The sequence below is a fragment of the Ruditapes philippinarum genome, unplaced genomic scaffold (genome assembly GCF_026571515.1).
Source record: "Ruditapes philippinarum isolate M1 unplaced genomic scaffold, ASM2657151v2 ctg550_1_1_1_1, whole genome shotgun sequence".
Taxonomy (NCBI): Eukaryota; Metazoa; Mollusca; class Bivalvia; order Venerida; family Veneridae; genus Ruditapes; species Ruditapes philippinarum.
In genome coordinates, this window is record NW_026854566.1 from 352,258 (window position 1) to 370,160 (window position 17,903).

At 34.6% G+C, this 17,903-nt stretch overlaps 1 protein-coding gene across 1 annotated transcript in view; it reads left to right on the forward strand.

Moving 5' to 3' along the window:
- LOC132740482 (partitioning defective 3 homolog) overlaps positions 1–17,903 on the forward strand; it is a 63,509-nt gene that overhangs the window by 36,301 nt on the left and 9,305 nt on the right. Inside the window, exons 11-18 of the mRNA XM_060728388.1 lie at positions 4,070–4,339; positions 6,066–6,536; positions 7,672–7,823; positions 8,038–8,171; positions 10,883–11,017; positions 16,623–16,736; positions 16,768–16,872; positions 17,657–17,794. Coding sequence (XP_060584371.1) covers positions 4,070–4,339; positions 6,066–6,536; positions 7,672–7,823; positions 8,038–8,171; positions 10,883–11,017; positions 16,623–16,736; positions 16,768–16,872; positions 17,657–17,794 — 1,519 coding nt within the window. The remainder of the gene's footprint in view (positions 1–4,069; positions 4,340–6,065; positions 6,537–7,671; positions 7,824–8,037; positions 8,172–10,882; positions 11,018–16,622; positions 16,737–16,767; positions 16,873–17,656; positions 17,795–17,903) is intronic.

Below are 17,903 nucleotides of genomic sequence, written 5' to 3' on the forward strand. Positions count from 1 at the left end.
CTGTGATATTGGTATGATGAGACTTATAATATTTCTGAATTTAAAGAGTTGCAGTTATGTCATTATTATTAAAGGGATGAGACTTTCATTTAAAGTTATAAATGATAATACATGTATTGATTGAAAATGTCCTGACACTTGGATCAAGCAATATAATTGATAAAGCCTCAAAAAATCATGTTCTGAATAGTTATTCTAATTTTTTTCTAACATGTGCATAGTTTGAAAAGGACAGCTTCTGCCTTATCTATTTGTAATGGAGGGACACCGGTCTCAACCTCCAGGTCTCCTGAGTCAACCCGACAACAGACTTTTCATAGAGTAGATTGTTACTTGCCCTTGAATAAATTTGTACACTAAATTTTATAGTGGGTGATTTAATGTGCCACATGAAAACCAACAAAGTACAAAAAGTAACCGGGCGCCAGATGAAAACATGAAAATACAATCTACCACAAAGTGGTTCGTTTGTTGCATTTTCATGTTTTCGCCCGGTGCCCTTGATGTAAAATGCAAATCAGCCTTCATAAAATTTCTTATCATAGATATTGTACATGTATTAGCACAGTTATATTCACTTTCAAATTGACCTGTTATAAATAATGGCATAACCAATAACTGTCTTAGCCCTTTTTATGCCCCCGCCATGTAATGGCCGGGGCATATAGTGTTACCCTGTTCCGTCCTTCCGTCATTCCGTCCTTCCGTCATTCCGTCATTCTGTCATTCCGTCATCATCAGTTTCCGTTCATTATCTTAGTAACCGTTGCACATATTCATCTCAAATTTGACATATGGATATGTCATGAGAAAATACAGGTCAAGTTCGAATTTGGTCATGGTTCGATGATTTTTGGCAGAGTTATGCCCCTTTTACTTTGAAAATAATATGAAATTTTCAGTTTCCGTTCATTATCTCCCCAACGGTACAACACATTCAACTCAAATTTGACATATGGATATGTCATGAGAAAATACAGGTCAAGTTCGAATTTGGTCATGGTTCGATGATTTTTGGCAGAGTTATGCCCCTTTTACTTTGAAAGTAATATGAAATTTTCAGTTTCCGTTCATTATCTCCCCAACGGTACAACACATTCAACTCAAATTTGACATATGGATATGTCATGAGAAAATACAGGTCAAGTTCGAATTTGGTCATGGTTCGATGATTTTGGCAGAGTTATGCCCCTTTTACTTTGAAAATAATATGAAATTTTCAGTTTCCGTTCATTATCTCCCCAACCGTACAACACATTCAACTCAAATATGACATATGGATATGTCATGAGAAAATACTGGTCAAGTTCGAATTTGGTCATGATTCGATGATTTTTGGCAGAGTTATGCCCCTTTTACTTTGAAAATAATATGAAATTTTCAGTTTCTGTTCATTATCTCCCCAACGGTACAACACATTCAACTCAAATTTGACATATGGATATGTCATGAGAAAATACAGGTCAAGTTTGAATTTGGTCATGGTTCGATGATTTTGGCAGAGTTATGCTCCTTTTACTTTGAAAATAATATGAAATTTTCAGTTTCTGTTTATTATCTCCCCAACAGTACAACACATTCAACTCAAATTTGACATATGGATATTTTTTTGGAATGCCAAGGTCAAGTTCGAATTTGGTGATGGTTCAATAATTTTTGGCAGAGTAATGCCCTTTTCACTTTGAAAAAAATATGAAATTTACAGTTTCTGTTCATTATCTACCCAACAGTGTTACATATTCAACTCAAATTTGAAATATGGATATGTCAAATGAATGGGCAGGTCAAGTTGGAATTTGGTCATGGTTCGATGATTTTTTGGCAGAGTTATGTCCCTTTCACTTTGAAAATAATATAGATACATCTTAGGAATAGGCAGTTTAAGTTTGAATTTGGTCGTGGTTCAATGATTTTGGATAAACTTATCTTTCTTGAATATTGGAAAAAATTTTGAACATTCAGATTCAGCACTCATACTTTTGTGGAAATGTATGTAGCCATTATTTTGGCTACAAATATGAAATATGCTATTTTCAAAAGGTTAAGACTGAATAATTTCAGTGCTTTGAACATTGTATGAAAATGGTTTGTGTTAACATTGAAAAGTTTTAAGGGCTTTGAACTTAAAATGAAAAAAATAATTTGTGCAAACAAATTTGGAACTAAATATAATAACATCTGAAATTTTGGCTGCATGCGGGGGCATCCGTGGCATGATGACACATTTCTAGTTAGTAAAAATAATTAAACAATAATAATTATATAAATTGTTATTTTAATTAAGACTATGAGTATGTAAGGTTTTTTTTTTTTTATTTATTAATTAAGAATTAATTATCTGTTAATTTAAAAATCTAAATATCTGTCACGGTTTAGAACTGTTCACTATTTAGGGGAGAAAATGTGTAAGCGGCCAGATAGCTCAATCGCTACAGCCACGGTACATTATTCTGTGAGTCACAGGTTTGAGTTCTGGTCAAGCTGAAAGCTTTTCTCATCCTGTTACTGCAAATGTTACCATTAGTTTAATTTACTATGCTCTGTAAACATCAGAAATTCAAGTACATGAATCAATATAGTGGGGAAAAAGGTTTAGGTTTAGAACTGTTTCATTATTAAAGAGAAAATGTGTAGCCGGCCGGATAGCTCAGTTGGTCTTCTGAAAGTCATGGGTTCGAGTCATGGTCAGGCAGTTTCAGTCAGGGTTTAGAAGTGGTTTTTCAACTGACACATGTTTGATTCATTAAATAGATTGCATTTAATTTGAAATGGACAAAGGCAGTATTGCGTGATACTTTTAAATCTACAAAAAGCATTTGGTACAGTTGATCACACTATACTGCACATGAAGAAGTTCTTTTTTCTTCTTCTTCATGGAACTTCAAGCATCTGCCATATGTAATGACATTCTTGCATGGTTCAAGTCTTATCTCTGATAGCAGCTGGTGAATGTGGCTGGTACTCTTCTCTCTGAATACCTATGGTGTCCCCCTGATGTTCATTTTAGGTCCTCTTTTATATCTAATATATGTCAATGACATGTCTGCAACCCTAAGCAATAAGCTTTTATTATATGCACAGGCACAAGTATAAAAAAATAAGAAAAATATACTTAAAGTTAATAGTATATTTTTAAAGGGGGTCATTATTTACATTTTTTTTTTGTTTTTTGACACTTTTAAGATGAACACAGATTTTTTTATTAATCTGGTCATATTTTTTCTTCCCAGGTGTGATACTTGTGCCTGTCATTATATGATGATGACTCAGGTATCCTTGTATCTGGTAAAGTAAATCTTAAGATTGGTTTATTGACTATAAATTGTCTTTGCATCTTGGCAAGACAGAGTCTATTCTTTTTGGTTTAAGTTTCAACATAAACTGGGCCAAGCCTCCAGGTCACATGAAATGGTACTGCTGTAAAGTACACATCTTTTGTTAAGTATTTAGGTGCAAACCTGGATCAAATTCTTTTGGCGTCGCCCTTTGATGCTTTGCATCAATGCTTTTCTTGTATATATTGTGATTTCCCATCAATTATTAGCTCTACTTTTGCAGAAAAATTGGAGCTATTGTTATGACCCACTTGTTGGCATAGCTGTTGGCTTTGGTTGAACTTTTTGGTTAAGTTTTTGTCTGTGATCATCAACAATACTAGTAAAGCTTTTACGTTAAGAGTTTTTATAAGAATGCATTTTGATGAGCTCAACCTAGCAGATCCATTTTAGGTCAAAGGTCAAGGTCATTTTGAAAACATAAAACTAGCCATTAAATTAAAAGGCATTCACTTAAACCTTTTGCATTGCTTAATTTCTGATCCTTTCAAGAATGAAACTACTGATAAAAATTTAATAAAACAAACACGGCAAAAAAGATTGATTAAAAAATTGATTTTGTCTTATTATTTCTATTAACGTACAAGTCTTTTTGTATTACCTTACATGTATCTGTATACATAGATGTGTCTAAATTATTTTTGTTTTGCTGTGTAGCTCACTCTTTGCTCTGCAGTGTGAATTTCTGTGTTGTTGTGTGTTGTGTGTGTGCACGCCTTTTCTTGCGCTTTCAGCATGATTCTAATACCAGTGACCTTGAACCTGCCAGAAATGACCTTGATCTTCATCGTGACCTTTTCCAGCCTACAGACAAAGCTGAAGACGATGGTACATTGGCCGTGATGAAAAACAAGGAACTGATCGAGTTTAACATACCATTGAACGACACTGGTTCTGCTGGGCTTGGTGTAAGTGTGAAGGGGAAAACCCTCACGACGGAGGAAGGGACACGGGATCTGGGAATCTTTGTTAAAGCTGTGATACATGGAGGTGCTGCTTCTAAGGTAATAGAGCGCTATTGGATACAAGATAGGTTTTAACCAGATAGTTATGAGCATATTGGTCCTAAATTGATTAAACATTTTGATTCATTAAAATATTGGCCTTTTATTGGACTGAAAGTTTATGCCTAGATTATGGTCATTCAGAATTCTTTTAAATAGAATTGTCTCAAATATCATAAAATAAATGAAGAGAAATTAAACACATGTCAATAGAATTTAGCAAGAGAAAATTTGAATGATCTCATTTGTTTAATTGGATAAAAATGAAATGACTTGGCTGAAGAAAACAAACAAGGAAAAGTACCTCTGTGTGACTTTACATCACAATAAAATTTGCACATGACTTACATGCACGTGTGTTTTAATGATATAACACGGGTATCAAAATTGGGCACTGGCACCACACAAATAGTAACAGATTAAACATTCTTACTTGATGAAAACGGGGACCAGTATTATTTTGTATACAACCATTAAACACAGAACCAGTTATAATTTATCTTTTTCAAAGTGGGAAACAGTATTAATCTATCTTTATAAAACAGGGAACCAGTATTAAGGTAGATTTCAAAATTATTGTGAATGCAGAAGAGCTTTTTTTTAAGTAGGCCATTATAAAGGAGCTTATAATTAACAGCAAAATTGTGCTTCAACTTCTCTGCTTGCAATTATATGTAATCAGGCTTTCTTTCTAAAGGAAAACATGAATATTTTATGGAACAAGATTTATGATGATTGCAAAAATAATTGTTACAATTACATGTACCTTTAAATCGTGATAAAGCAGATGCTTTAGCTTAGCTAATAGGATAACCTTTAAGGTGGAGATTTTGGTGAGGGAGCTGCTGAGGTTGAATGTAAGAAGAGAAATTTAGGCCATTTTTGTTTATTTTTGACATGAAAAAAGAGAGATAATCATTAAAGGGAGATAATATGCATACCTGGGTTGCTTCGTTTGGGCAATGTGAAGTCTTCTGATCTCAGATCACTAAGGTTGAATGTAAAAGAGAAAATTAGGCCATTTCTGTTCATTTTTGAAAGGGAGATGACTATTAAAGGGAAATAATTTGCATACCAGGTTTGCTTTATTAGGAGCAATGTAAGATCTTCTGATCTCATATCAACAAGTTTTTCTGAGATAATAATGCTGATAATGAAATCTTTTACTTTTATATCAAAAGAATTTTATACAGAAAGGCTGGTAAATGGTCAGTACTGGTTAAGAATTTGGAAAGCACACTTCATGTTAAAAAAATAATAGATACTAAACCAGTGAAAAAGCAAGATTTAAAAAAAAAAATAAAAAAATAAAAAAAACCCTCAAAATAGTTATCAAGGTTTGCTAGTGTAGTAATTTTATTTTATTTAGAAATATTTAAGTAGAAATGGGAATATCCTGCTCTTTTTTTGACAATTTCATAATATGAGTAGGTATATTATAAGTTTTGAACCAGTTAAAAAAAAATTGATAATAATGTGAATTTTCTTTTTAACATTATGTAATTTAAGTGTTACCTTTCTTAGTTTAGAAATATATATACCGGTAATTAAATATTCTCCTCTTTTAATGAGAGATACAGGAAATACTTAATGTAGGACATTTGTTGCACCTTTTGCACTATTGTTTGGGTGGAGTTATTAATATGGATGTTGTTTTCACAAACAAATGATGTTCAGGTATAATTTGAATGATCATTTCTTATGTCTGAATGTTCATTATTTTCAGGACGGTCGTTTACAAGTTAACGATCAACTTTTAGAAGTGAACAGTGCCTCCCTTATACAACATTCAAACACCGAGGCCATGGACATATTACGCAATGCTATGCAAGTAGAAGGACCCGTACCTGGATGTATAAACATTAAGGTCGCCCGAAGAATCGGGGCACCTTCGCCCTCCCCGTTCACCTCCCCGGGCTCTGAAGAGGCGGAATGGGTGAGCGGAGAGAAAGAACTGAATAACAATGATTCAATGGACACAAGTGATCCAATGTTTGGAGACGCAAATAAAACTCCGGATAAATTTAAAAATGGAGACATACCAAGTAATTTCAAGTCTCCAAACCTGTTTCTGGATCGGATTATGGCAGGGAATGGACTTAGAAATGAATCTTACACTAGAGCGACTCATGAAAGTTACGCAGAAAGTCCGGAACCTTATCGTAACAAAGGAAATCTCATTGACCTGTCAAAGCAGGTAAATTGTTGTTTAGGTTTTTGAAAGATTTTTATTTGTTTTTGTAGTAATTGATAAAAGTATTATTGATGTAATACTAGCATATGCTGGCAGAATGCATCATGTTTCTTATTAATTTATATGAACAGTGAATGGGATTTCTTATGAGGACAGACTATAGGTGTTTGATAGTCCTTAAATTTTGCCGCCACATTATAACATGCATTAAAAGGCTACCTGGTTCAGCTGGAAAGCTTCATTGATCTTTTCTGGCATCACAACCAGTAAAATAAAAAAAATACTTTTTTGTGTCGCCTCTACGGAGTAGTGGCGACATATAGGGATCACTTCTCCGTCGTCTGTCTGTCCGTCTGTCTGTCTGAGCCAACATTTGATTATTATGAGCTTCATTCCGTAGTTAAATAAAGAACATAAACTCATAAAATTTAAAATTAAGAGCTATTTTTTGTTTTTATGAGCTTATTTTGCTTATGGACGTTGGTCCAGGTGGTGTTTATGAGCTCATTTGCCTCATAAACATCAAATTTTGGTACGTCTGTCCGTCCGTCCGTCACAAAACTTGTCCGGACTTCTCCTCATAAACTACTGGTGCAATTTCATCCAAACATTACAGGAATGATCAGTACCAAGTCTAGTTGTGCATATTGTCAGGATTTTCCGGTTCAATGATTTTTGTCAGAGTTATGGCCCTTTAATAATTTTTAATTTTAAAGTTTGTCCGGACTACTTCTCTTATACCACTAATGCAATTTCAATGAAACTTTACAGGATTGATCTGTAGCTCAAGTCCTTGCGCATATTGCAAGGGTTTTCCGGTTGAATGATTTTTGGCCGAGTTATGGCCCTTTGATAAAAAGGTTTCTTTTTCTGTGTGTTGCCAGATACACAAAAGCTTGTCCGGACTACTCCTCATAAACTACTGGTGCAATTTCATCCAAACTTTACAGGAATTATCAGTACAAAGTGGTTAGTCTAGTTGTGCACTGTCCGTCTGTCTGTCCGTCTGTCACAAAATTTGTCCCAACATGAAATTGGCCATCATGAGGCGACACATGTGATTACTGATCGCTCTTGTTGTTACACAGTGTACTTTCTGATACTAAAATTTGATTTTGTTAAAATAACATATTTACAGCGACCGAGACCACACTCTACCCTCGGTATAGAGCGAAGGCCGTTGTCAAGGTCAAACAGCTCCAGCTCTGAAGATGCGAACAAGGAACCAGCCTGGATAAAAGGCCCAGACTGGACCCGGCATGCTAGTCAAACCAGCGAAGAAAGTGAACTGTAAGCTTTTAAATCAGTCAAGTATTTCATTCATTGATGTAGTTAAGTGGACCAGAAAATGAAGTACCAGAAAGTTTTTATTGTCTAGAATATAGAGAAATAATTATGTCCCAATTATGTTTATTTGAAATATGAACAAAGTAGGTCATTGTTTGTTTCAATGTAATTGTATTAAAGATTTGTAAGTTTATATTTCCCTATATGTTATTTTAAGGAGTCCAGGGCCAGATGGTTTTAGCCGAGATGGTTTTGGCAGACAGAGTATGTCTGAGAAACGTAAAGGTCACGGTGATCCACGGAGCAGCGAGATCTATCAGAAAGTCAGGGGACTGAAAGAACTTAATAAAGGTATGGTACTTTTGCGTAAAATTTTTATGGCGGCACTGTGGTAAAACTTCAACTCATTGTGTCAGCATGAAACTGGTAACATTATAAAGAATGATATTTAACTATTTTATGCTGAGTCAATGATTAAAGTTCATAATGTGCCGACCACATCTAAACAATAATTATTTAAACATATTCAATATTATATGCCTTAAAGGTCCTTTCCGTGCATATTCTGATCATTTACTATGAATATGTTTATTAAACCCATGTAATTTATTATTTTTCCCCTATATACTTTACTCCTTAAAGGGTCTATATTATGATATCATGCACTAATATAATCATTATATATGTATATGGAAACCACAGAGCAATACTTACTTAATTATACAACCATGGGTAACAACTAAAATTGCTGACACTGCTGCCTTTAAAAATGAAATATCTGGGATATAATTTTCTGCATGACATGCATAACTGTAATAGATATAAAGCTATATTTGTATATAAAGATAATTCTAATGCTCTAATGCACATTCTTGTCCTTGGTACACATGCACTAAAAATATGCATCAATCAAGTACACTGTTAACTCCATGTATACGAATGCATAAAATGTATAAAATCCATCCTTGCCTTGTAAAAGGAAAGTAAAAAAATAAAACTTGTCAAAGTGTAGTATAAATGAATAGGTTTTCATTTATATCTATGTTTTGGCAGTACTGGTTGGACAAATATGCCAAAAAAAGTTTGAGATAACAATAATTTATCTAAATATATTTTAGATGATATTATCATTGTGCCATGTGGAGGTCTCAATTATCAATTTACTAACAATTAATATACAGGTCAGATTACATAACTTACAGTCTTATCTGGGCCTGTTATAGGCTATATGGGCCTGAATTGGTGGTTAAGGCCCATAATTATCAATGGATTTAAGTTACTTTAATAGCTCTAAACTGATGGTTAACAAGTTGAAGGAAAAAAATCAAGAAAGATATACCAGTGTTATAACTAACTAACTGCCCAAAAACCTGGAAATCCCATTCCCAAAAGACAGCCTTTTACTGTCTCTTGCCGCACCCCCACCCCCCCTAAATACACCCCCACCCCCCTAAATACACCCCCATGACAATGATCAGGGATATTAAAGAAGCATTTGGAATAATTTATAGCATGTATGCTTTATTGCTGATACAATTGTAAAGGTCAATATGTAACTTAAATTCTCTCTCTTATATGTATATATATACTTGTATATATTATTATTAAATTTATTTAAAGAATTACTATGAATATTTTTTGACCATGCATTCACAGACAGTATGATTACATCGGTACAGAGGTCTAAATCATTTCACACAGGTAGCTTGAAATATTTGTCATTTTCTCAGTGGCAAGAATTATCTAGAAATAGCCGGGTTTTTGTCACGAGAAAATGATCAGATAAAAAATGCCTTTAATTTCAGTTCTGTGCGTTATTAACAACAAAATCATTTTTTTGATGGTAGTTAGACAAATATGTGTGTTTTAAGTATAAGAAAGAAATTGGCTGTTTTAAAAGTTTTTTTTTAGTCTTTATGTTCGATAAATGCTATTTTGAACAACAACAAAAAAATGACAATGTATTTTCCTGCAACCGTGTTAACTTAACGAACAATTTAATAAAAGCAGTTTTGACCGTCCACTAGTTTGAATAGAAAGAACAACAAAAAAATGACGCAAAACTGTGTTAACTTTTAACTGACAACATCATTTTGAGTTAAAATTAAACGTTTTGAGTTTTAAAAAAAAAACAACAACAAAAAAAACAACAAACAAAAAACACAGCCAGTTTCTGTCCTGTCAAGAAAGTGTTATAATTAACTTGCTTAAAGAATGCTTTATAATTTATTTCATTTCACTCATCTTTCTTTATATGACTGCATTGTCATGACTGTGCCTGCATCCATATTTTAGTTTGTACTCCGTATTTATTCCAATAAACACACCCTATCCTTTACAAATCTAGGCTATTGTATTTTTGCTTTAATTATTGTAAACATAATAGATTTAATGGGTATCAAATTTGGGATTTGGGTTAGTGGCAAATTCTTTAAGTGATGTCATGACTAGATAAATAAATAAAAAATAGATTTTATTCTATCACAATGTAATATAGGGGCTTGTTCATTAATATACGATAAAAGAAAAAGTTGTTATCAGGAATTTGTCAAATGGTATAGAGGAAGGGTGGTTTTAAAGGAATAAATATGGTATTTGCAGTTACTTTGATCAAACTGAGCATGATAGTCTCCCTCTAAAAATAATCATAAAAGAGATTGTTTCTGCAAAATATTTCAAAGTCATCATAATTATTACAATGAATCATCATCATCATCATCATCATCATGTCCTTATCGAGGTAATCATTATCCTCCTTTTTATCATCATTATAATTATAATCAACATAATTATCCAAAAACACAATCATTGTTACCAATGTTGTATGGTTATCATCATCATATATCATTATCATCACCATTTTCATCAATATCATCATCACCATATATCATCATCATCATCATCATTATAATCATCATCATCATCACCAATGCATTATTTAAAAAAAAAACAATGACATCAATATTACTTAATGTTATCATTAACATAATTTTCACCTTTAGAATAGAGAAGCATTTACCATCATTTAATTTTATCTGTAAATATCACGTTTGAATCACCAGGCTTACAGCGGTCCATCCAGCAAAGTGGAAGTTACGGTCGACTGGTACGAGCCGGCTCCGCGGACTCTCTGCTCAGTCGCTCAAACAGCAACATAAATAGTCCCCGAGCTCTTGTGCATGAAAAATATGGCTTGTGTATGTATGAAGGCTTGAACCCCAAAACCTTGTTGTTGTCGTAGTAACTGGTTGATGTCATAACTGTAGTAACAAACTTTAATGCATGCATGGTTTTAGATTTTTTTATATGTTACGAGATAAAATGCATTGGTCAAAAGATTTTTAAAGTATACATGCATACTTTTATGGCATAGTTTTTCAATAATCTTTGAATGAGGATTATAAATATTTTTATTTTTTAATATAGCTTTATGTTCTATTGATATGTTCATAAAGAGGACATTTGAGGAAACTATTTTCTTCCTACAAAGTGTTATAAAACGTTTTAATTAAAGAATTATGACCAGTGCATTTTGTAGACAGTATTTCCTTGTTGTTTTAACATTTCAGTTATAAAATGGGGTAAAGTTTACTTTAATTATTTATCTTAGTTTTTATCTTAGTGATATAATATGTTAAATGTTGTCATTTTTATATCATTTTTGCCATTTTAACTTCCTTGATTTTCACATTCATGATCTCATATTCTACCATAGAAAATATCACAAAATATTTGATTTAATAAATCAGTATGTTATGGATTTTCCATGCAAGTCGAGGCTTAATTCTGCTTTAGAAAACTAAAAGTAAAGAATAGAAAGGGGCGATTGGTGATAGGTTCAGATTTTGTGCTGTAGGTTATTGGTTCAGATGAGAAATTTAGTAAACTACCCTGAGCAAGATATGTTAAAGATATGCAAATAAAATTTTGAAACCACCTTTAAAGCTGAATTTATTCACTTTTAACCCTTTTTCCTTAATTGCTAGAACTGTTGTAATGATTAAAGGGATATTATAGGACTTGACCCAATTATTCCTGGGTTTTAAGTCGGGTTACAGGCCTCTCAGTCAGGATATGATTGAAATACAAAATGTTGTGATAAATTAAGCTTAAATTTTTCAAAGCAAAACAGCCTGATTCATGTTAAAATGCCTCAGACAGACTCTAAAAAGCCTAAAGAAATCAACGTATGATCGTCTTAGTGCAATAATGGGTGAACTCCTATAAAGTCATAATAGGGATTACCCAGTTACTGCATTAAAGTGATGATTTAAGTCAACTGCAGCAGGGATATAGTGGTCCTTCAGACTTCCTTTTTTAGACATCTAGATAGTAAATTGTATTACAATTAAATATGCATATAATTATGTTGGTGTTATAAAGCTTAATATGTCAGCATGTACGTGACATCATTGATGGTGAAGGGATTTAGTTAGAACTTGACTCATATCATCTTTATACCCCCGCACAACAAAGTTGTAAGGGGGGTATACTGGAATCAGATTGTCTGTCTGGCCGTCCGGCGTCCGTCGCTTTTTTCTTGTCCGCCCAATAACTAAAGATTCCTTTGACCCACAGTCTTCATATTTGGCATGGAGGTTAGTCGTGATTAGTAGATGACCCCTATTGATTTTGAGGTCACCAGGTCAAAGGTCAAGGTCACAGGGGCCTTGACTTCAAAAATCTTGTCCGCCCAGTAACTTAAGATTCCTTTGACCCACAGTCTTCATATTTGGCATGGAGGTTAGTCATGATAAGTAGATGACCCCTATTGATTTTGAGGTCAAAGGTCAAGGTCACAGGTGCCTTGACTTCAAAAAATTTGTCCGCCCAATAACTTAAGATTCCTTTGACCCACAGTCTTCATATTTGACATGGAGGTTAGTCATGATAAGTAGATGACCCCTATCAATTTTGAGGTCACCAGGTCAAAGGTCAAGGTCACAGGGGCCTTGACATCAAAAGCTTGTCCGCCCAATAACTTAAGATTCCTATGACCCACAGTCTTCATATTTGGCATGGAGGTTAGTCGTGATAAGTAGATGACCCCTATCGATTTTGAGGTCACGGGGTCAAAGGTCAAGGTCACAGGGGCCTTGACTTCAAAAAGCTTGTCCGCCCAATAACTAAAGATTCCTATGACCAACAGTCTTCATATTTGGCATGGAGGTTAGTCGTGATTAATAGATGACCCCTATCGATTTTGAGGTCACCAGGCCAAAGGCCAAGGCCACAGGGGCCTTGACTTCAAAAAGCTTGTCCGCCCAATAACTTAAGATTCCTTTGACCCACAGTCTTCATATTTGGCATGGAGGTTAGTCATGATTAGAAGATGACCCCTATTGATTTTGAGGTCAAAGGTCAAGGTCACAGGGGCCTTGACTTCAAAAAGCTTGTCCGCCCAATAACTTAAGGTTTCTATGACCCACAGTCTTCATATTTGGCATGGAGGTTAGTCTTGATTAGTAAATGATCCGTATTGATTTTGAGGTCACTGGGTCAAAGGTCAAGGTCACAGGGACCTTGTCAAAATAAAGCTTTTCCCCTCAATTGCTTCAGAATGCCTGTCCAGAATGATTTGATTTTGACATTTTCACATTTGAAGCATGTAGAATACATAACTTAGCAATGCACTGGCTAAGTAACCTCAGATTTGGCAGGGAGGTTGTCCTTGAGTTCTAAATGGCCACTGTTGATTCTGACAAAGTGGAATGCGGGGGTATTCACGCCATGATAGTGGCAGTTCTAGTTTATATCATTTATAAATAGATCTACGATATAATATGTTGTTATTTGAATTGTCATATATTTACATAGCAAACACATTTTCTATGAACACCATGATAATCTTGTATAGATCTACCTTAATATACCATTACAACAATTGAACTTCTATTATATTGCTTAAATGTAAAATTGTAAAACTTAACTAGATAGTTAAAAATGTTTCAGTTCTTAATCATATCATATGTTACAAGTTATAGAATTTTGAGTTTAAAACATATTCTCCCTGTCATTGTGATGCCATTTTGAGTGAAAACTCAAAATTTTGAATACAAAGTAATCAAGGTTGTCATACACACTTATTTTTTAATAATATTTTTGTAGGCACTTTGTTCTCATATTGTGAAACATTGATGTTTTTTTTCTCATGTAACTTAGCACATTTAAATTTGAAATAGACACATTTTGTTTATATTAATACTACATTTAATTATGCCCCCTTTTGAAAAAAAGGGGGTATATTGCTTTGCACTTGTCGGTCCGTCGGTCTGTCGGTCCGTCGGTCCGTAGACCAAATGGTTTCTGAGTGATAACTAAAGAACCCTTAGGCCTAGGAACTTCAAACTTGGTATGGTGATTGGTCATGACAAGTAGATGACCCCTATTGATTTTGGGGTCAAGGGGTCAAAGGTCAAGGTCACATTGACCTTGTAAGCAAAAACGGTTTCCGATCAATAACTAAAGAACCTTAAGGCCTAGGAACTTCAAACTTGGTATGGTGATTTGTCATGATCAGTAGATGACCCCTATTGATTTTGGGGTCAAGGGATCAAAGGTCAAGGTCACATTGACCTTGTAAGCAAAAACGGTTTCCGATCAATAACTAAAGAACCTTAAGGCCTAGGAACTTCAGACTTGGTATGGTGATTTGTCATGATCAGTAGATGACCCCTATTGATTTTGGGGTCAAGGGGTCAAAGGTCAAGGTCACATTGACCTTGTAAGCAAAAACGGTTTCCGATCAATAAGTAAAGAACCCTAAGGCCTAGGAACTTCAAACTTGGTATGGTGATTTGTCATGATCAGTAGATGACCCCTAACGATTTTGGGGTCAAGGGGTCAAAGGTCAAGGTCACATTGACCTCTTGGGTAAAAACGGTTTCCGATCAATAACAAAAGAACCCTTAGGCCTAGGAACTTCAAACTTGGTATGGTGATTGGTCATGATCAGTAGATGACCCCTATTGATTTTGGAGTTAAGGGGTTAAAGGTCAAGGTCACATTGACCTTGTAGGTAAAAACGGTTTCCGATCAATAACGAAAGAACCCTTAGGCCTAGGGACTACAAACTTGATATGGTGATTGGTCATGATCAGTAGATGACCCCCTATTGATTTTGGGGTCAAGGGGTCAAAGGTCAAGGTCACATTGACCTCTTAGGTAAAAACAGTTTCGGATCAATAAATAAAGAACCCTTAGGCCTAGGAACTTCAAAACTTGGTATGGTGATTGGTCATGATCAGTAGATGACCCCTATTGATTTTGGGGTCAAGGGGTCAAAAGGTCAAGGTCACATTGACCTCTTAGGTAAAAGCAGTTTCGATCAATAACTAAAGAACCCTTAGGCCTAGGAACTTCAAACCTGGTATGGTGATTGGTCATGACCAGCAGATGACCCTACTGATTTTGGGGTTAAGGGTCAAAGGGAAAGGTCACATTGACCTTGTAGGTAAAAAATGCTTTCCGATCAATAACTTAAGAACCCTTAGGCCTAGGAACTTCAAACTTGGTATGGTGATTGGTCATGACCAGCAGATGACCTATTGTTTTTAGGGTCAAGGGGTCAAAGGTCATGTAACATTGACCTTGTAGGTAAAAACGGTTTCTGATCAATTAACTAAAAACGCTTAGGCCTAGGAACTTCAAACTTTGTAATGATGATTGGTGGTGACCAGCAGATGACCCCTATTGAGTTTTTTGGGTCAAGGGGTCAAAGGTCAAGGTCACATCGACCTTGTAAGTAAAAACGGTTTCTGATCAATAACTTAAGAACGCTTAGGCCTAGGAACTTCAAAACTTGGTATGGTGATTTTTTTCATGACCAGCAGATTACCCTTTCGATTTTGGGATCAAGGGGTCAAAGGTCAAGGTCCCATTGACCTTGTAAGTAAAAACGGTTCCTGATCAATAACTAAAGAACACTTGGCCTAGGAACTTCAAACTTGGCATAGTGATTGGTCATGATCAGCAGATGACCCCTATTGATTTTGGGGTCAAAAGGTCAAGGTCACATTGACCTTGTATGTTAAAAAGGTTTCAGATCATTAATAAAAGAACCCTTAGGCCCTAGGAACTTCAAACTTGGCATGGTGATTAGTCATGACCAGCAAATGACCCCTATTGATTTTGGGGTCAAGGGGTCAAAGGTCAAGGTCACATTGACCTTGTAAGTAAAAACGGTTTCTGATCAATTAAGTAAAAACGCTTAGGCTAGGAACTTCAAACTTTGTATGATGATTTGTCTTGACCAGCAGATGACCCCTATTGAGTTTTTGGGTCAAAGGGGTCAAAGGTCAAGGTCATGACCAGTAGATACTTGATAACCCTTATTAATTGTTTGATCACTGGGTCAGAAGTCATGCATAATTACCTTATCACATGAATAATTGGCTGCTGATAGGGGGCATACATGTTTTACAAACATATCTTGTTTTACAAGTAATTATAATTTTTCAAAAAATCTTGATTAATAATTGAATTTGTAAGTAAGTCTACAATGTCTAGATTTAGGATGAAGATTTTCAATCAAGTGGTAAATTTTCTACAAAATTATTTATTCATAGTTTGTTTTTTTGTTGTTTTTTTTTATTACATGCAACAATAGAGTTTTAAATTCAATTCTCTTTATCTCAATTTTGACCTACCAACCTATATTTGAAGTATGAACTCAACTGTACAATAATTTAGTTTGCTAATGCATTAATATTATGAGTAACTTAAATTTAACACATTTAAATAGCTTTCCTGCAATGTCATTTGATTAAAGAAAATTTCATCTTTCATTACAAATATTTTCAGCTAACATTCGAGGCCCTGCTCCCCCGACCAATCTGAAGAGGTTTAGCTCCCTGGAGAACCCTCTCTACAATGGCCCCGACCCTGACCTGAACATGGGGGGGGGGAATAATACTGGCAAGTTTCATGAATGAATAAATGAGATGAGGTAGCTGGCTGCCACGTATGGCGCGGAGACGGGGTGGGAACGAGAGTTTCAGGGCAGCTGTGGACCGATCGTACGACCCAGTTCCAAAACTTGAAATGGATCCCTGTAAGTTTTGATTATTCAGATAATTATTTGCTTCAGAATTTGAGTTGGTGTTAAGATTCGGTTTATATTTGATCAAAATGGAAAAATTTGCTATACATTCTTCCAAGCTTTGATGATGTAGTCAGCTGTTTGGATATTTGCCATGAGCCATAATAGCTGTGACATAAGGTCCATGCCTAGCACCATTTACTTTAATTCTATTCAGGTGCCAGTTTTGAAACTTCCTCCACTAGTTAAAGTGGAAAGTCGCCATATGACAAATACTGTGTTGGTGCGAAGTAAAACCCAACCAAAAAAGAAAACAAAAAAAAACCCCTTAAATTCTAGATCATGTTTATGTTATATTTGAAACCATTTTAAGTTTAATTCACTACATCTTCAATGTACAGTTCATTGTAACCGTTATAGTAAGGGTTAGGTACATTTACATAATTGATTAAAAGTTGACTAAAACATTGAAACTACTCATGATGATGACCTTTTATGCCTAATTTATTGATTTTTTTAAAAATATTTATATAGAAATATATAAAATATATCCGTGTACATGTACCTTTATTTCTATAGATACAACCCGTTACAACAACTTTGTTAATTATTCAAATCCCCCTGGATCATTGTTCTGTATCATTGTGTTATTTTAGATGGAGAGTTAAAATTGCTACTTAAGCCGGATTCTTTCAGTGTTTGAATTTAAATATTCATAAATTTATAATCATAATAGATTAAGCATGAGTAAGACATATCCCATTTATTAAACATTTATGATTTTTCGACCAATCAGATGATGGAGAACCAAATGTACCAACAACTGCTTTACGGAGAACACATTCTGGTAATATAATGCGCTCCCTCTCTTCTATTCAATTACGGCATGGTGTAATATGCAAGTCGCTTGATCATATATTTCGTCTCTCCCAAGGTACCCATGACCGGGTCAAACTAAGTTCAGTTCAGTTCAAGTTCTGTTCTCACATAACTCTGTTCCGTTCAGTTCTGTTCTCACATTGTTTATTTTTCAGTTTTTTAAC